General features: G+C 37.1%; 1 protein-coding gene across 6 annotated transcripts; it reads right to left on the bottom strand.

The window, feature by feature from the left end:
* Positions 1-119: 119 nt before the first annotated feature.
* Positions 120-18,961, bottom strand: fli1rs (Fli-1 proto-oncogene, ETS transcription factor-related sequence). Of its 6 annotated transcripts, none has more exons than XM_079837379.1 (10): positions 18,777-18,961; positions 11,413-11,618; positions 9,786-9,955; positions 7,791-7,994; positions 7,545-7,616; positions 3,824-3,892; positions 3,642-3,704; positions 3,479-3,526; positions 2,790-2,873; positions 120-2,652 (listed from the first exon to the last, which is right to left on the bottom strand). In XM_079837379.1, the coding sequence occupies exons 1-10, from the start codon at positions 18,792-18,794 to the stop codon at positions 2,129-2,131; spliced, it is 1,458 nt and encodes a 485-aa protein (XP_079693505.1). In that variant the 5' UTR covers positions 18,795-18,961; the 3' UTR covers positions 120-2,128. The 6 variants fall into 6 exon arrangements, with proteins under 6 accessions (XP_079693505.1, XP_079693508.1, XP_079693504.1 ...); XM_079837382.1 differs by lacking the exon at positions 18,777-18,961 and adding an exon at positions 18,527-18,692; XM_079837378.1 differs by lacking the exon at positions 18,777-18,961 and adding an exon at positions 18,284-18,576.
* Between the last annotated feature and the right edge of the window lie 2,402 nt (positions 18,962-21,363).

Here is a 21,363-nt window from a genome sequence, read left to right as displayed (position 1 = left end):
TATAGTTTCCTTTTAGGTAACGTATCAATAGCTATGATATCCACCTATGTTTATGCATATTTTGGATATTGCCAAAAATGCTGCATGGAAATGCCAAGACGTGCATAAATTCTGAAAAAAAAGTTTTATTCGATAAGAAGACATGCGCATAAACTACAATGGAAACACATTTACCAAATAAATACCTTGATTTGCCACAATCTCACGTGGCTTTGCCTCAACAGTGGATGTGATTGGTCTGCTTGTTAGTCCAGTTATCCGGTCTCATTGCACAGCATTTCAAATGTTGAGCCAAAGTCTGTCAACAGAATGATTTGGTTTAATTTCCTCCCAGAAGAGTCTCACATGATTGTGTTCCTCAAACAGCAGGCATCCGAACGCCAGATAACATGACACTGTTTATTACGTATCGTCTGTGCACTCTGTTTCACAAGTCATTAATGATGTATGAAAAAAGAGCTACAGTGGTTTTCTTGAATGCAGAAATGTCTATTTTTATTGCAGATATTTTGCGGTAATTTCCCAGGAAGTGTTGATTTTGTTTTCTTGAGCACGTGGGATGGAAATGCAGCTTTATTTGCAGCTGTTTAATGAGGCATTCCAGTTTTGGGTTAAATTTGCAACATTGGTAGCTACTGAAGTATGGTGTAAGACAATAATTGTGTACATGTTGAACAGTCCAAAAAGTACATTGTTAAATTAAAAACAAAAAGATGTTTAGTCTACAAAAGCTCTCCCTGCTGTGTTAAATATAAACACAGGGCAGGGTGAGCCCATGAGTTCTTGCTGCTTGCAACAAATTGCCAGGTCACCCTATTCAGCCACTCAGTTTTGATCGAATGTCCAGTATATTTTCAGCTTCTTGTTCTCATCTGATGGGAGTGGAGCGCTGCATTGCATTTGCGCATTTTACCCAAAGTCATGTTCATAGAAATCTTAAATCCATTCCAATAGGACGAATCCATAACCAAGGGGCATATACAATGGAGACATGCATGACGTGAACAAAAATATGAATTAAGAATTATTTTTCTTGATTTACTAAATTGTTCCCTCCTTTTGATTTAACTTAAACAAGGAAATTAATTATTAGAACATGGCCACGATATAGTAAAAAAAGAAAACAAATTATATTATGCTCTTGATTTACTTAGAACGAGGAAACAAATTATTAAAGCGTGCAACATATTAAGTTGTGGGAATCTAATGGTTAATTTGTGGACATGATTCATATTTTTCCCCGCATGTCATGTACGGATCGCCGTACGTTTCTGTTTTATTTTTTTGCATTAGCATGTGAAGTGTAGTTAATATAGCAACCACTAGGTAGTTTTATATTTATATATATATATGCGCATTCTTTTCATATGGCATTTTATAGGTTTACAAATTTTATAGTGTAATGCAAATATTGGAAATTTTGTGCTGAGAAAAATTTAAGGTCCATAAAATCAAATAGTCAAAATCAAGTAGTTAACCATGCATGATGCATTTTTTTTCTTAAGATGACGGTCTCTTTCTTAGTAAAGATGCTTTAGAGCAAAAGCCATTTTGAAAATCCGTATAAATAAATAAATTTCATACATTCAACTAACATTGAATGTATTGAGCACCAATTTTATTTTGAATAGATTTTTCATGAATAGATGGGTAATGTCTACAGTAACAAAATTCACAGATGCGTTAAGTGAGCTACATGTTTTATTGGTTTGAAATATAATGTTACACATACTGGGGTGACGTTATTTGATTAAAAAAAATGTCTGTACAAACTGAGGCACTTGCATACAAAGGCATATTACATTTAAAACATTAGAGATGATTATGCTTTTTGGGGATGTCAGAGCAGTCTTTTCAAAGCCTTATATGAAACATGCAAAACATATTTACAATTTAGCCCCAAAGACGTACAGCTGTGTTCGATTATGCGTATACTGTACAAAAAAATGCCATGAGATGGAGAACTTGATGTGTGAAATTGCTACAATGGTTTTATGGATTGGATAAGGATTCCCGAAAAGTTGCCAGTTTTATTGTTATTCTGTTATACTCTGTTCTCTTCGGCAACTTAACACGTCAGGAAAAAACACCAAGAGTACGGGAGCCAGCGCTTTACAATTAAACTGTTTTAGTAATAAGAGTTCAAGTGAGAGTGAGTGCTGGGATGTCGTGGCATGGGTGAGCTGGGATAGACCACCCCTGTTGCTGAGTTCCAGTAGGTGGTTGGAGGCCCAAAGAAATTCCCAGAGGAAACGGGCATAGGGGTTGAATGAGTGCCCATGAAGTTCATTTTTGGCTGGTGGCTGTGGTAGCTCTGCACATACGGCACGTCGGCCTGGTATTTTAGCACGCCTCCTTCTGGAGGATGGTTTTGGTGGGCTTGGGAGATGCCCTGGAAATCGAATTTGTATGCATAACGCTTGCCGTGCACCTTGGTCATGATGTTCTTGTCGTAGTAGTAGCGGAGGGCACGGCTGAGCTTGTCATAGTTCATGTTAGGCTTGCTTTTTCGCTCCCCCCAGCGCTTGGCCACCTCATCTGGGTCGGTCATCTTGAATTCTCCGTTTGTGCCCTCCCAGGTGATGATGGCGGCATTGTTGCTATCAGACAGCAGCTCCAACAAGAACTGCCACAGCTGGATCTGACCAGAGCCTGCGCGGAAATAAAAGAGTGTCAGATTTTAAGCAGAGGATTGAAGGGCCTTTTTAAGGCAGTTTTTTTTTTCTCCAAATGTGACCTTTTTAGTATGTTGTACACAGAAACAGAATGTGGGTCGGTCAGACACCTACCCACAGTCCTGTCAGTGCTGGTGACGGGCAGGTTGTTAGAATTTTGTTTGGTCGTTCGGATCTTGGTGTGGAATGGTTTCGTTTCTGTGTGAAGAAGGTCGGGCAAACAGAGTCATACTAATCATGATGTGCTTGGTTTGTAATGTTTTTAGGCCTTCAGGTCTTAACATAAAAAAAACGTATAAATATACACTTATGTTCAAAGGTTTGGGGTTGGTTAGATTTCTAGAAGTTTCTTGAAAAGCTGCACTTTCAGCAAAAATACTGTAATTACAGTAATATTGTGAAATAGTCATTTTTAATTGTAGAAATATTTGCTATTTTAATGTATTTTAAAATATAATTTATTCCTGTGATGGAAAAGCTGAATTTTCAGTGTCACATGATCCTTTAGAAATATTTCTTATATGCTGATTTGGTGTAAAATAAATATTATTATTAAAATATATTATGTATAAAAAATGCATATCATTATATTGTCTTAGATATGTTAAATTTGTCCATGTTATATTAACATCAGGGAGAACTGAAACCAAGTATATAGTCTCATCTATCATCATTTATTATTTATAAAAAAAGGCATAACTTTGTGCCAAAACTGTGCATCCAAAGATTACATTCTCTAAAAAGGCCACATTTGTTGTTAATTTGACAGTGATGCATTTACAATTTCATGATTTATTTCTTACCTGGATTTGAAAGGCGGCTGCTAATGGGACCTAATGCTTGGTAGGGGTCTGCAAAGATGGAAAATATACAATGGTAATTAGATATTTCAAGGCGTAGTGTAACAAAAAGATTATGATTATAAGCAGTTTCATTGAGTATTGCATTAAAGGTGCACTTGTTGACCTTGTGGAAGTCTTGGTGGAGGCTCTGTAATTCTGGTGTTGTGCTGATGTTCGATCGGAGAACCTGTGATTTTTAAAAAGGTGAGGGTTTTTTGTATGTGGTTATGGTGAATAATTCCACATTTGTATAATATTTTGAAACTTCATGATTTTTTTTTTTTTTTTTTAACAGAGCAACCGTACCTTTTGGGACAGCTGGCAAGGCGCTTGAGGACCAACTGTTCCTTCTGCCGATCTCCTCAAAGCTGTTTTCTGTGCAGAGGCAAAGTCAGATAGGAGCAGTTAACAAAAGGGAGATTTTACAGGAAAGGATGACTTTAAAGAGTAAGGAGAAGGGCAGCCGCAGAAGGAAGGAAGCCCTGCGTTAAAGATCCCCTAGGAGAAACGCAGGGCAGAACAAAGCCAGGAGCAAAACGGTAAGAAGGCCTGAAGATGGCACACAATTCCTAAGGGGGATTGTCCTTTTGTTCTAACTGATTCTCTTTGCCACAGAATAGTCAATTGTGTCCTAACCTGAGCTCTACACCCCTCACTTCCTGTCCTGATGCAGCTGCTTCCTGTCTTAAAACGCAACAATTCAAAAACCTTGCAACACTTGGGGCAAAATTCATTGAAGAAACAAACCACAGTCCTCATAGCACCTCTCTACACTCAATCGTAGCCAATGGAATTATTTCAGTAAAATAACTTCAATGCATTTTAACTATATTATTTAGTTAAATTAAACAAGTAAACCACCAGAGGCAATGCTTTACAGTATTTTTAGCTTTGGTTTTTAAGAGTGTCAATCTAAAATAACCATGTGACTAATGTTTCCTTGCTGAGCAAAAACATTATTTATACCAGACCGAGTACGTAAACACAAAAAGTGGTTACATCATGCAGTTGTAACTTTTACATTTAATGTGCCATTTCTATTTGATTTGACCCGTGGTCATATTTAATATTTAATTCAGAAGTCACTACATTTTTCCAACAGAAAAAAATTATTAAAAAATCTCTAGCAGAACAGTTCAATTTATAAATAAATATAATATAATGTAATATAAAAATTAAGCAGTGCCATAACGAGTTTTTGTACGGTCAATTATTGGCAACAGACGGCTTGAAATTGCTTATAAATTTGCTTGAAGATTGTCTATCAGGGGCTTTTAAACTTTTTAATGGCAAGGAGCCCTAAACAATTCCCTTGTGATATCTTTTATTAGGAATATAATATAATAAAAACAAATTGAAGTATTTATACTGATATAAAATATTTTAAATTCTTCAATTTGTTATTATATTTTTATAGTCTCAATGTAACCCCTCCTGTTCAAACCGCCCGCTCCAAGTGGAACTCAAACCCGGTTTACTCGCACAACGACTACTAGCTGGCCTCCGTTACACTCACCTCCCTAAACCTCACTCCCATCCGGGTCACGGCACCAATGTAACCCCTCCTGTTCAAACCGCCCGGACTCGAACCCGGGTCCGCCGGCATGAGGGTCGGGCGCTCTAACAAGGAGGCTAAAGGCTGCAACCTCTAACGTCAGTCGCTAGAGCATCTCTTGAGATCAGAGGAGTGAGGTTTACTCGCTCAGCGACTACTAGCTGGCCTCCGTTACATCAAAACAAACTGAAGCATTTTAACCGACCTAATAGCTAAATATTTTCCAAAAATTTGAACGTGATTTCTTTTGGCTCACTGCCGCTCACATCATTCTCTTTCTACGAAACCTGTAAACCACATTCACCAGTTCTAACTCTATAGCGACACAAACTCTATAGAGCACTGCAATTATTTTTCATTTAGATTACAATCAAATGGATTTTCCCACAATCCCCACACATTTTGCGTCTGTCCTCTGCATAATTTTATTGTTTAGGCACAAAGTTTAGAGGGAACATTGCATTTGACTTATCGAAGGGCAGAAACTACTGTCTTGTCATCTATACATCCATAAAATAGGCTCTCATTTTGGGGCATTAAAGGGTTAGTTCACCCAAAAATGAAAATTCTGTCATTAATTACTTACCCTCATGTCGTTCGACACCCGTCAGACCTCCGTTCATCTTCGGAACAGAAATGAAGATATTTTAGTTGAAATCTGATGGCTCTGAAAGGCCTCCATTGACACAATGGCACGGTTCACTCTCAAGACCCTTAAAAGGTACTAAAGACGTCGTTACAAAGTCCATCTCACTACAGTGGTTCTAAAATAACTTTATGAATCGGCGACAATAGTTTTAACGACTTGCATAGTGATGACGATTTCAAAAAAAGGCATCATGAAGCTTCGAAGCGTTATGAATCAGTGAGTCGAATGATGATTCGGATCGCGTGTCAAACCGCCAAACTGCTGAAATTTGGCGATTCAAACCGCTGATTCGACTCGCTGATTCATAACGCTTCGAAGCTTCATGATTTTTTTGCGCACAAAAACTATTGTCGCCGATTCATAAAGTTATTTTAGAACCACTGTAGTGAGATGGACTTTGTAACGACGTCTTTAGTACCTTTTAAGTGTCTTGAGAGTGTACCGTGTCAATGGAGGCCTTTCAGAGCCATCAGATTTCAACTAAAATATCTTCATTTCTGTTCCGAAGATGAACGGAGGTCTGACGGGTGTCGAACGACATGAGGGTAAGTAATTAATGACAGAATTTTCATTTTTGGGTGAACTAACCCTTTAATATAAAATATAGTGTACGTTTTTACATAGGCTCCAAATTGAGCTCATTCAATCATCATTTACAGTCAGAACTATACTACTGTATATTGAACTTTTAATGACATCCCATTCTTAATCCGTAGGGTTTAATATGGAGTTGGCCCACCCTTTGCTATAACAGCTTCAACTCTTCTGAGAAGGCTTTCCACAAGGTTTAGGAGTGTGTTTATGGGAATTTTTGACCATTCTTCTAGAAGCGCATTTAAGAGGTCAGGCACTGATGTTGGACGAGAAGGCCTGGCTCAGAGTCTCCGCTCGAATTCATCCCAAAGGTGTTCTATCGGGTTGAGGTCAGGACTTTGTGCAGGCCAGTCAAGTTCCTTCACACCAAACTCGCTCATCCATATCTTTATGGGCCTTGCTTTGTGCACTGGTGCGCAGTCATGTTGGAACAGGAAGGGGCCATCCCCAAACTGTTCCCACAAAGTTGGGAGCATAAAATTATCCAAAATGTCTTGGTATGCTGAAGCATTAAGAGTTCCTTTCACTGGAACTAAGGGGCCAAGCCCAACCCCTGAAAAACAACCCACACCATAATCCCCCCTCCAACAAACTTTACACTTGGCACAATACAGTCAGGCAAGTACCAAACCTAGACTCGTCCTTCGGATTGCCAGACAGAGAAGCGTGATTCATCACTCCAGAGAACATGTCTCCACTGCTCTAGAGTCCAGTGGCGGCGTGATTTACACCACTGCATCCAACGCTTTGCATTACACTTGGTGATGTAAGCCTTGGATGCAACTGCTCAGCCATGAAAACCCATTCCGTGAAGCTCTCTATGCACTGTTCTTGAGCTAATATGAAAGACACATGAAGTTTGGAGGTCTAGCTATTGACTCTGCAGAAAGTTGGCGATTTCTGCGCACGGTGCGCCTCAAAATGCACTGACCCCGCTCTGTTATTTATGTGGCCTACCACTTTGTGGCTGAATTGTTGTTCCCAAATGCTTTTGTTATAATACCACTAACAGTTGACCATGGAATATTTAGTAGTGAGGAAATTTGTAGAAGCGTCTGCATGCCTAGGTGCTTGATTTTATACACCTTTGGCCATTGAAGTGATTGGAACACCCGAATTCAATGATTGCACTTTTGGCAATGTAGTGTGTGTGTGTGTGTGTGTGTGTATAATATATATATATATATATAAAATGATACTTAAAAACATGGCAAAGAAGTTTTTCTTACCAGCTTTCACCTGTAGTCTTGGCTGTGGTTGTGTATTGGTAGGGGTTGTTGGGTAGGAAAAAGTGGGACTACCTGAGTGAACAGTAGTAAAGAAAACAAGCTTACAATCTGTGTATAAATAAATAAATAGGCACAAACATTTCCAGAATGATTAGTCTCGTTTTATAGTTTTTCCTGATGTTTTCTTGCCCGAATCAACAACTAGTAATGGATTATTCATATGGAAATATAGGAGAAGTTCCTTACTCTCCCGGAGGTAGTTTAAGTGGGAAAGCAGGATGTCTGTATTGTATGCGGAAGTGAGACGCATCATGTCCTCTTTGGTCATTTTGCAGAGTGCTTTTCCATCCAGGGTATGGAAGAGGGACACGTCCACATCGGATAGGCCGTATTCCTTTATCGCCCAGTCTACCCACTGCCGCACATGGTCTTGTGTCCATACTTCTGGGTCTAAAGCAGGACAGAAGCAAGAATGAAATGAGGAACAAATGCTTCAGCTGTAGCAACTGAGTTCAAACATGAGGTAAACTAAGAGTCAATGCACCCGTTGTTACTGTTCTTACTCTCACTAAGATAGTGCTGATGATTTTCTTACTTGACTAAGGGGTTTGTAATGTTATAAACCAAGGGGTTATGGTCGGTCATGGTTAAGCTGGTAAATGTCATAGCTACATCATCATCTGGTTCAAAAAGAAATTGTATTTATTTATATATATATATATTTTTTTACCATTGTCTGGAGCAGCTGCCATTGAGATGAATGGGAATGCTAACGGATGTCTCTCTCCAAGTATTATAGACCTCCTTTTACAAGCCACCATACTCCCTTATTTGTCCTTGAAAATGACGTCATATCCGAGTATTATGAGCATTATAATTGTTTGGTCTGGGTGACTCATGAGGAGGTATCCCATACACTCACTGTCGCACAATGCATGGAGCGACTCCACCGTTCTGCCCTTTTATTAATGTTACGATGACCTTCAAAGCGCCTCCCTGAAGATAACTCCGCATCCTAATTGGTTTGTGAGTAAAAAGTGATTATCTCTTTTGGAATCTGTGCAATCATTTGTAGTTTAGTCTGCTGGGTTACAGGAATCTACTAGAAGGAAGGGCATCAGTGTGTTGTTGTTTTTTTCTTTTGCTGCAAACCTGCCTTTTTCCCACCAAGCACAAGTTCCTAAGTGATGCAAGACCCTGTGGTCACTGCATAATTACCACATATCTTTGTTTAGACATCTATACATCCTCTAGTTTTAGAAATTGGTCAACTTCAGACTAAATCTGTCGAGTGCTCAAATTCTTCGCTTTTTACTAAACATAACCAGTCAACCAGTGTTAGAGTATTATTTGTATACTATTATAGTATTTATTAATATTTTGAATTAAATTGAATTTAACATATAAAAAGAAATGCTAAGTTTACTTTAGTGAAGTCTAATATTGCGGTTTTATTTTATTTGAGCTTAATTTCAATTACCAAACGTGATTTGTAATGTTTTCTAACAACAACAGTCGACATTAAGTCAAAATTGAAATCAATTATTTACTTAATATATGTACCTAATCTTGTAGGTGCATGGTCCAGTTTTATAAAATTATAATCTGAATTTTTTGCCAAGATAACCAAATTACCAAGCATACAGAGACACTGCCATTATCCAACCAGTTCCTTATGGATAAAATCCATAGTCTTATGGACTTTTCTTCAATATACTTTTTCACTCTTACGCACACAACCATTCAAAAGTTAGGGGTTGGTATGATTTTTAATGATTTTGAAAGAAGTCACTTGCCAAGGCTGCATTTATTAGATGGAAAATACAGTAAAAACAGTAATATTGTGAAATATTATTGCAATTTAAAATAACTATTCTAATTTGAATACATTTTAAAATGTAATTTATTCCTGTGATGCGAAGCTTAATTTTCCGCATTACTTCCGAAATCATTCAGAGATCATTCTAATATGCTGATTTGAAACATTTCTTATTATCCGTGTTGAAAACTGCTGCTTGTTTTCTTTATGGAAAATGTGATACTTTTTTGTTTATTAATCTTTAATTAATAGAAGGTTCAAAAGAACAGCATTTTATTTGAAATAGAAAAATGTTGTTACATTAGAAATGTCTTTACTTTTGCTCAATGCATCCTTGCTGAATAGAAGTATTACTTCTTGTTTTTGTTTTTTACTTCCTGTATAAACAACATTTACTCTTATGTGTAAACTACAGATCTCACCTGCTGGTACAATCACCCTCTTCTCATCTGTGGCGCTGCTGGGTGGGGTGGCAGTCTGTGGGCTACTCCGTGGCTCGGGATAAGAGGCCTGGTAGGCCAATGGCCCCCCATCATTGTTACTCATGTGTCGGGCCCTTTTAGTCACACTGCAGTCCACTGGGGATTCACGGCTGTGGCATAGAGGAGAGAAAATATGAAACCCTCAATCTAAATGTTTTTGTTCTAAATGCGCACGGTTATGACGTTAAACTAACAGTTTATCCCCCAAAAATCAAATATGTCTCCTGAAAATGCTTTGTAACAGGTTTGACATTAGTGATACTGAAAGGCACCATATGGTAGGGTGACTATATTTTGATTACCGAAAACCAGGACACTTGGCCCGGCAATGAGATGCTCAAATGATACTCGAAGTTTACTCAAAGTTTGATTTGATTTGATGTCTTTATTTCGAACATGAGAGAAGAAAAATAATAAAATACAATAATGTTCAAACATTTTAAAAGAAAAAAAAGTAAAGAAGAAAAATAAATGTAAAAAGACAACGGCAAAGTATCTTACTTTCCTGTATAAACATGCTTCTATCTCATGTGCGAAAAGGAGTAGGAAGAAGTAAAACTTATATACTCCTACCCCTTTAATTCTTGCTTTCCTTTAAATAACAAACATATGCCTACACCTACGCATATACATATACACATCTACATGTATATACACACACACACCTATACACATCTATATATACACATATTTATACCCCTATATCCACATAACACATACCTACACATATACATGCATACATACTTCAAAATGACCACTAACAAGTATTTCAAGTCAGAACAGAGGACAGAGGAGCTCTCCTATTTTCCTACAGTACTTCCTGATACTTCTTAAAAATCTGTATACATTTTTTTTTAAAGAGGAATATGTTAGGGCATTGCTTTAAGTTTTCATCTAGTTTATTCCACAATTTATCTCCGCAAATTGATAAACATAATTTTCCCCTTAAGTTGTACCCTCCCTCCCTCTCAAAGAACATATTTTGTATATTCCCAGGCAATAACCTATTTCTTACTCAGAACATGAATACTGCAATTTGATGTTCAATTTGATCGTAGTATTTTAATAATCTCGACTGCCAAAATAATGAATTTGTGTGTTCACAGAATCCAAGCTCTTTTTTGCATTATGACTAACGGCTGTAGTGAATGTCGGTAAGCGCTTCCCCAAACCTCTACACAATAGTTCAAATAAGGTAACAATAATGAGCAGTACAAGATGCGAAGAGATTTAAGATCCAGCATATGCTTAGCCCTAGCTAGAACTGCAATGCTTCCTTATTAATTTCAATACATTTTAAGTATGCCCCCTCTGTATGGATAGAAAATTGTTATATTAGGGCCAGGACAGTTGAAAACAGGACATGTCCTGGGAAAACAGGACGTTTGGTCACCCTACCATGTGGACTACTTATGGTGCTGTCTGCTGTCATTGTGTGGAAAAGAGCAGCTTGGACATTCTGTTAAACTTCTCTTTTTGTGTTACCAGAAGAAAGCAAGCCATATAGGTTTGGAATGACATGAAGGTGAGTAAATTATGCCAGAATAATCTTTTTTTGGTGCCCCACCTGGTTCCGTTGATGTGTTCTACTCTCTTGGCAGGGTTCTGTGCGGCTGATCCGGTCCAGTCTGGCTCAGTCGGTTCTACGCTGTCTTCAGAACCCTGTCTGAACACTGCAGGCGAGGTGATCTCTCCCTTCATGTGAATGGCCTGAGGACCGCCGAAGGGCGACTCAAATATGGACTGGTCTTCACTCACCACCGATAGAGCTTCCTGTGACGTATACAATACACAATGGTTATGTAAACGAAAAACAAATTTGTCCAACCACTTCATTTAGGTGGATAACAAATCATTGCATAAGGATAGAAATAACTGTATATCATTTCGGCAGTAGTTCAAGAACACGGATGTTACGGGTTTCCGCTGCTATCACTATACTGTGACTTTCTAATCAGTGATTGATTTCATAAGAACTCGTCACGGTTTATCTGGACAAAAATTCTAGAGTTAATAGAATTTTCCTTTTAATTAAGTCTTTTGACTGAAAAAAATACTACCTAAAAAAGTTTGTGCTTAATGTTCAGGCATGGGATATTAATTTTGAAACTTAAAAAACAGTTTATCGGAATAGTATAGGGCGTTTTTCGACTTCCAGGTAGATATGACTTAGCACAAGAGTCAAATTAGTTGTGAGTCAAATTAGAAATTGCGACATCTGTGCCTTTTCTTCCTGTGTTTAATGTTGGTAGTCTGCAGTGAATAGCTCTGGTATACAGTAGGTGTGTCCTTTGAAACTTCAAAAAGACGTTTTAAACATTCAAATGTATGTAAGTGTTTGTGTGTGAATAAATGTTTGTGTTACAGATGAATTCAGGGAGCTTGTTTAGAAGGCTTTAGTATTGTCTTTAGAGCTGACATACGTCAGCACTGAGTTTTTTCGGTGGCTCACAGGAAATCTGGCCCCCATGTGCAGTGAAACCTTTTGGCATGGGGCATGAGATAGGAAACAGAGGAGTGGTAGAAATGTGGGTCATTTAAAGCTGAAAAACAAATTTGTTCTGAATGCTGAGAGGTTGAGGGTCACCAAATAGGGAGGAGGCAGCACTAGAGAGTGCTTTCACCTGACCTGAAGTTGCAAATTTGCTGTGAGAAGCTGTTTCAGTGTTCGTTTTGTTAAAGTGATAGCATGGTTTACCTAGAAAATTGCTTTTTGGTCAAATGTTACATTATGCATAATGTTATATTACAGGTTAAAGGTTCACCCAAAAATGAAAATTCTGGAAAATGTCGTTCCAAACCTGTAAGACCTTTTGTTCATCTTTGGAATAAACAACTTTATTCAACAATCTCTTCTCTCTTCTTCTCCACAGTACGTCAGAACGTCGGCTCGCCATTGGTCGACGCTGTTTACGTGAGCACCACGACACATGCGTGTGATGCTGACGCAGAAGCTAGCCAATAGTGAGCCAGCGTTCTGACGTAGAACCTGGAAGCGCTGTACTGTGTTTAGTACAGGAATAGCATAGGAGTATGTTGAATAAAGTCGTTATTTTTGTTTGTTTGTTTTTCGCACAAAACGTATTCTCGTCACTTCATAAAATTAAGGTTGAACCACTGGAGTCACCTTGCTGGCCCTTGAAAGTTGACATTGCTGCCTATGGCTGGTTCAGAAAGCACTCAGATTTCATCAAAAATATCTTAATTTGTGTCCCGAAGAGGAACGAAGGTCTTACAGGTTGGGAGCGTCATGAATGACAGAATTTTCTTTTTTGGGTGAACTAAACCTTTAAGTCTACCGGGAAAGAATGTTCTCTATATGGTCCCAACCAACACCATCTTCTGTTGTTGGGTTTTGTTGTCGAATCATAATTGGATGGATGGATGGTGGGTGGGTTATCTCTCTATCTCTCTCTCTCTATCTCTCTCTGTCTATCTATCTATAATCTATTCAAAATACTGCCACAAATCTTGCTCGTTTTCCAATTCTCTTATTGAACTAGACGTGAATAGCACTAGCTATCAGACGCATTGTGTTCTCTGCTCTAGTAGAGAAGTGAAAGCAAGCTCAAAACAAGGCCAAGCTGAGAGCTCAAACTGTTTTCACCACCTAGTCTGTGTGCATTTGCTAGCGTCAGTCTTGTGTACAGATGTACAACAACGAACAAAGTGCAATCCACAGCCTCGGCTTATGGCACAGATGATGCTAAACTTGCTGCTGATCTGTGTAGGAGAGGTGACATGCACTAAAATGTATGTGCAGCAACTCTTGCATTGTCCAACACCATTTGAAAAGGTGGAGGTGGATTTAAAACGGTTTATTTGGATCGGAATACAAACACAAAAACAGCCTGGAGCAAATGTGCTAGTTGGATAACTGATGTATTCAGGTCATTCTGCGTCTTAAAACACAACAATTGATACCCAGACACTTTTGCAGCCAGCTTTAACTGAGCTAGTGGAGCAACTGGTATTTCATTCTGCAGTTAAAATTATTCTGCACCTATGCACCTTTTAAACCACAACCGCATACGTCGTACTGCTCTCTCTCCTACAAAGTGATGAACATAAACATACTCTACCCTGGCCACCAATGCCACAACTGACTTCCTGTTCAATGAGTTTCATATCGGTCTCTGTTGCTGAGAAACCAAACACAATATTTTAGCGCACATAAACTGCATGCTTTGTGCAAAATGTCGAAGTCAAGGTCAGTGAGATTAATGCGCATCTCGCGTCAAAAACAAAGAGAGGTGCACATAAACTGGCATGCTATTGTTGTGCTGTCCTTGGAGCCGCTGGGTGCCTGTGACATGCGTGCAGTGTTTTCAAGCCAATTGCAACAGACCTCCATTTGGTCTTGTGAAAGAAATTCTCATTTTGTCACAACAAAGCTTGTGGTAGAGCTACACAGCATGGAGACATGCACAGTGCTTTTAGGTTTTGGAGGTTTTGTGCAGAAACTAATCACACAGTAAATCACCCTCAAAAGGGGGGAACTCATTGCAAATAGATTTACTAGATTACTACTAGTTAACTGGGCAATCAGACTCATTTATCAAACCTGTACACTCTATAAAAAAAATACTGGGTTAAAAATAACCCAAGTTGGGTTGAAAATGGACTAACCCAGCAAATGGGTTGTTTTAAACCAGCGGTTGGTTTAAATGTTTGCTTAAAACAACCCAATTGCTGGGTTAGTCCATTTTCAACCCAACTTGGGTTATTTTTAACCCAGCATTTTTTAGAGTGTACTCTCTGATGCATGCTACTGGAAGAGCCTAAGAGCACTGTGGTCAATCTTTGGTTAGGAAAGCAGGTTATGAAATGTCCCTTTGCTTCTAATGGGACATTGTAATATGGGACATCTAAAGTCTGATGTGAATATTTCGTTCTCTATCACAAGCAAGACTGTTAGCATTGTCATATTCTAGCTGGTTTGTTGTGTTAAGTATAATTTTTTTTTAAGGTGAAAATCACAGTAAATTGCTGAAGTCAGAGAAAAAAGTACCGGGTTACTTTGACCCTATGTACTTAAAAATATTGTTATACTAAATGTGCATGCACTGTATACCATGTAGTCATGCATGACAATTATCTCCATTTATTATGATTCATTCTCAACATTTTAAATGGGTGCAATTCCTTAAATGCATGTTGTAATATAGTTTATGCTTAAAAATATTTAACCCTCTGTTCTGGTGCTGCTCGCATGCCGGTCAAAAATTACCCTTTTTTTTTACATTTCAATTAAATAAATCTATATTTTAGTTAAATGTTTATTTTATATTTTGTAGTTGGGATTTTATGGTAGGCTACTAGATTATATTTATGGAATAGTTATGATCTATTTATTACCTGTTAAACACTTTTTGAGCATAGACCTGGAAATTAAAGTTTGGTCTCTTTTTAAAGAAGACACTTGGAGGATATTGCTGATGTGAAAACGTAATAGAAGATTGTTTATTATGAAAACTGCACAAAAATACTATTTTTAAATTTTATATGAAATATATATTTTGCAAAACATGTTTTACCTTAAAACTGTGCAAAAAAAATCAAAGCCGTAAGTCTAACATTCGGTTTCAAATTTGAGCTTGATGTCTCAAAAAATGTGCTTTCAGTAAGATTGTTTGGGCGCAGTACCAAAAGTTTCCACTAGATGAAATTTGACTCCCATTCATTTCCAACAATACCTTTGACAATTTTTTTCAGGGCCATTTAACCTTTACTAATCATGTCCATTATTTATTTTATTTTTTTTGTCCAAAACCTTTACCAATTTTCGTGCCATATGAAGTAAATAATTATTTAAAAAAAGAGAGTAACCTAACAGCACCAGAGAGTTACTAATCTCTAATTTGCCATGTGAACCAATAATTAACGTAAAAAAAAAATAAAAAAAAACCTGTCATTTGTGTATTAGGGAACATCCGGGTTGTTTGGCACAGGGTTACTAAATCTTTTATAAAAAGAACTTCTAGAAAGATAGAACCATTTATGTTTTTCATACATTTTCGTTAGGCAAGTGGCATAATTTATCAGTGTAAGTATACAAAATAAAATAAAAATTAACATTCTTAAAGTGTGTGTGTGTGTGTGTGGTCACACTTAAGATTAGGGTCCAATTCTCACGAATATGACTTTTGCCTAAATAAACTATTGCTTATTAATAGTTCGTAAGGTTGTTAAGTAGGTATTGGGTAGGATTATGTGCTTTTTTATATATATAATTAAGTCAATTTCCCATTAATATATGTGCTAATAAGCAACTAGTTAATAGTAAGAATTGGACCCTAAATTATAGTATATTAATCATAAAAAAATATATACCATGTGTTAAGTGGTGTTAGTTTGGTTAAAAATCTACTTTTTTTAAATATAATTAGTTTGTTTTTATTATTATTATTGCCTTTAATAGTGGGCAAACCAACCACAACCTGAGGATGGGCTCAGTTGAACACCAATAGTTCAGTCATGAAATTTTGAAAATATTTTTACTTTTTATTAATCCGTTATTAATCCAAGGGTTTTTATTTTGTCTGGCTGATCCTGCTGCATGTTTCGCCAGATATATTTAGGCTAACCAAGAATGCAAAAATGTATGTGCAAACAACAATGCCAAACAGCCCCGGTCTCACCTACCACATCACTTTTCGTTTGCTATTGTTAGCATCTCATTTTTCTCTGCAGTCAGTAGGCTACATCCAACGAAACCAAAAACAGCTTTGTTACTTCTTAACAGCGGGGGATGTCACGACTGAGGGACTAAATCGTTTTATTTGTTTCGTTTGGTCTTTTAATTACAGACATAATAGCCTGGCCACTTTATTCGTTACTAGGTATATACCCGCACGAGTAGCTATTTATCCTTTTAGTAAAAAAAAAAAATATTTACAAATAGTAATGTATAGTCTATATAAATGACTATACTTTAAAATATAAACATCAGTAGCCTAATATAAATATTAATACTCTAATAATAATACACAGATAGGCCTATATATAGGCTAATTTATAAAAGTTGGCTATAATGTGTTATAATGGGCTATAATGTTTCTTTTATAGGCCTACATATTTTAAGAGCTGAAACTGAATGCACGACAATTCAAATGCTCATCATAATCTATAGCGGCTACTTTCACAGTTACGTTAGTCATGTTCATTTTGCCAGTGAAAGAAAGCAGAAGTTGACGTTAAGGCATGCTGATTTTGCAAAGAGACACGCAGCTGCGCTCTGAGCTGCAAAAACACTTTTGTGGTTTTCACAAGTTTTAATCAGCATCTTGCAAGTAAAGACGGGGGCGCGTTTCTGAGGAGAGCCTGCGTTGCTCGACCGCCACTGCGCGTGGAGACGCGGCACGTTCGATTTTGCTTCAGTTTATTAGGATAATTTAATTGAAATGTAGAACAATGCATTGGCATCGCACATCTATCGAATCAATTATGTTTTGTCAGTCTTTGTTGCCTTTTTTCGAATAGAGACTGCGGAAGTGTGTGCGGAAAGTCTGAGGTTTGAGACAGGAAGCCTGCTGAGTTCTGATAACGACACCTGACAAGCCCAGCACTCTGCTATAAATTATTCCTTGAACTAAATCAGGCATGGAATATCTAGAGGAATTGTTGCAATACCTCTCTGCTCTGTTACAAAGGGGATGTATCGTTGCGTAAAGCCGACCAGTTGAATCAACACAATTTTCGATAACAGAATTACCAATAATTTTTTTTTTTTTAATTCTGACAGACTTTCAAATGCGTCACATTCAAATTATTCGCCAAATTGAAAAAAGGGCCGTTAAATTAGAATAGCGTTTTGCGATTTTATTTTTTCCTAAATAACGCTTTTATTTCCTTCCTATTTTTAACATTTCCTAAGAAATCCCTTGTTTGAAGTCGATTTAAAACGAAATGTAGCTGTTTTGATACAGAAGAATCAGAAATACGATGTAGATACTAGCTAAATAATCAGAAAACGACTAGCAAACAATAACGGATTGACGACAGTAATTATTTAATTAAATCTTTTAAAATGAATTTCGATATGCATGGGATTTTTAGAAATCTTAGCGTCATTTCATTATTTTTTTTTCTTCAATTTATGAGTGTACAAGTGGATTAAGCTTACTAAATTAACCGATTTTCTAAAATAATAACTCGCGTTCACCAAGCAGGTTAGTAAGTGATCTAAATTTCACAACATTAGCGCCTTAAAACGAATAAAACACATAGCCACGTAATATATTAATAATAACATAAGCTGCTGGTTGCCACCATTTTCTGCCATACTGTTATCATCCCAATAAAATCTAAAGCAATTCAGTCAGTTAATATATCTGTTCTTGTCGAGATGTCATGAACAGTTTAACGAGCTGAAAGAATACATAATAACAATACCAGACGCTATTCGTTTCGTGATTTTGAAAGTATCCACAGTGTACCTTGTTGTTGGCGCCATAAAGCCACCTGCCTCGAGAGCGCCCCGCCATAATTGTGCCATATGTGAAATTCGGTATATTGTTTTCCAGTTGGCATTTTCTTGAGTTTTCGTTGTTCTTTTGGTGGTAATTGAAAAAGAGGCTATCTTACGTGTACCTTACCGACTTGGAAAGATCGTTAAATGTAACTGTTCAAAAAGAACTGTTCAAAAATCAAAACAAATGGAATAACAAATTTGTGCATACCCTCTGGCGCGCGCTCTGGACACCATTTCGTTTTTTATCTGAGTCTAAATGTTGTAGCGGTTTCTTGTGTTATTAAAGAGCCGACATTCAACCACGAACGGGAAGGAAGAGGAAATTTTGTACAAGAAGGAAAGAGTGGGGACCTGCATCACCGCCTTGCTCTCTCACCAGTAGTCGCGCTAACCGTGTGGGTGGTTGCGCACTCGCCACTCATTTTCAGAACAGACAATAAACCAGATCAAACGCCTACCTTAATAGTACAGTCCATTGCAGATTTCGGTGGAGTTCATGAAGAAAATACTTTGGTAAACTTAAGCTATATAAACCTGGGTACTTTGATAACCCAGCTGAAACGCATCGACTTGTGTGCACAGGCGCATTTAGTCATCGGCGCAAACCATACTATTTTCGCTTAGACCATAACCGGATGGCAACGTTTTTTTTCTTTTTTTCTTTTTGAGCTCTCCTTTCTAAAATTGGGAAGTGAAGTCACACAAAAGCATCTAGCTCTGTTCCTTATTGGTGAACTCTTATTGCACTGACTCCTCAGAATGTTTGTTAAACCAAAACCCCCACTGATTATAATGACATTTTAAAATCATTTACAAAATGTATTTATTTACTTTTTAATCTGACCATTTTCTTAGCATGATATAATAATTGTGCCATCTTCATTTGCGGTGGAAATCTTATCAAACGAAGAATAAAGTGGATTTATAGATGTGAATTGTATAGCATTTTTATACCTAGCCTACATCTTTGTTTTTACATGCCACTTAAGATTTAGTCCAATTTAAGATTATATTTATAAAGCTCTTTACATTACAGAGTAGAACAAAGGGCTGTACAATAAAAGTCTAAAAATAATAATAAACAGAACAAAGACAAAGATCAGTAGCCTAATACCAGACAGAAAAACAACAGCAAAAAATAACAACATTGCAGTTTGATAAGAACATAGCATGTCTTTAAAAGGCCGTTACTCACTGTACATGCGCTTTATTTATGTTATTCATATATATTATTAATAAATATGTTTTTACGTTTTTTTTCCAAACACCAAGTTTACTATGGGCTACAGGAAATCGCGACTTAAGTTTGAATTCTCAAACCGCAAACCAGTGATATGAAACGCCATATCAGTATCAAGAATCAACAGCTGCATAAAAGCTCTCCAAAACTCACAACTGAAAATGATCGGTTGCGTTATGAACATATAGATTGTGTACGAGTGATAGCCTTCGTGTAAGAATAAAAAGTAGATCTTGTCTAGTATAGTTTAATATTTTAGATGTCATTATTCTGGGAAAGTATTTGAACAACTTTAGAGATGTTAAAAAACATGTTGAATTTCGAGACGTATAGCGAGGGCGTGCGCGTGTGGAGGTGCCATGGGAATTTGACACTGATTGTATCCTCTTCAGTGAGCAGCTCCTTCAATCACGACTCAGCCCTTGCACGATTTGGCAACTTACTTTTCCAGATGTATTTTTTCTGCACGCCGGAGGAAAATGGCCTGAGGTGTTTGTTTATACAAGACCCTTGGGTTGGTCTTATCTGTCCAAAGCACTCACGCCGTGATTTCAGGCCTCCTCGACTCGGAATTTTACAGACCATTGTTCTCTTGAATGGCTTTTAAAGATACGGACGCCTCATTAAAGTCAAAGTTGCTGGTTCTGATTGATCTTATTTCTAACTTCCAGTTAGAACATTACTCCTCTGGTAACTTTATTATAATGTATTTAGATGGGTTTGATAGTAGACCCCAACAAATGCCCTTTGATTGTTCTGGTTTCAGCTAGACCTATTGCTATATTCACATGTCAATTGGATGCAAACATTAGGTAATATATATTTCAATTTGCAATTCAAATAGCCTATCATTTATATTCTTACATATTTCAAAATGTATCCCAAATCCTGACTTAAAACTAGACCACGAAAACGTTGCTGTTATAGCCAGTCTACATTCCTATTTTATTATTACACTTTGTGTTGTGTCACAGTGTAGCTAATTATACATTTAAAGGGATGGTTCGCCCAAAAATGAAAATTCTGTCATTTATTCACCCTCAAGTTGTTTCAAACCTATATGCATTTCTTTGTTCTGCTGAACACACACACACACACAAACACACACACAAATATATTTTGAAGAATGTCAGTAACCAAACACCTGATTGACCTTTTGTATATTTTTTAAATATTTTGTTTAATACTTCTATTTTTCCCTATGGAAGTCAATGGGGGTCCATCAACTGGTAAGTTCCCCATTCTTCAAAACATCTTTTGTGTTCAGCAGAACAAAGAAATCTGCAGGCTACTTGTTTGGAAAAAGTTAAGGGTGAGTAAATCACAACAGAATTTTCATCTTTGGGTGAACTATCCCTTTAAGTAGCCAGAGTAGTAATAATTACCTAGTCTACTAAATATTTGGTTAGGGTTAGGAATAGGGGTTTGTTTTAGAGTTAGTTGCATGTAATTATGCATCATTTATAGTTATTACTATCTATATGTAACAAAGGACACTGTCAAATAAAGTGTTACCTTATCATTTTAGTAAATATGTCCTGTCAAATCATTATTTATAATAGTAGCCTAATTGCCATGCTTATTATTATTAGGACTAGCAGTATAGCAAATAATCAGTCATAAGGCTTTGCTTTTAGAATTTATTAGAGTTTAAAACGCCCTATATGGACCTAATTCATGAAAGACCCCATTTTTGATTTTCCATGAATGAAAGATGTGAGAGACAAACGTACAGTCCGTTCAATAGTTCGCACCGTCTGGTGAGTGTCACATTTTGTATTCCACAGTTTCTTGTCAACAGGAAC

Source organism: Gobio gobio (assembly GCF_949357685.1).
Source record: "Gobio gobio genome assembly, chromosome: 15".
Classification (NCBI taxonomy): Eukaryota; Metazoa; Chordata; class Actinopteri; order Cypriniformes; family Gobionidae; genus Gobio; species Gobio gobio.
Note: the sequence above shows the minus strand (reverse complement) of the source record. Positions and strands in the feature narration are given on the sequence as shown.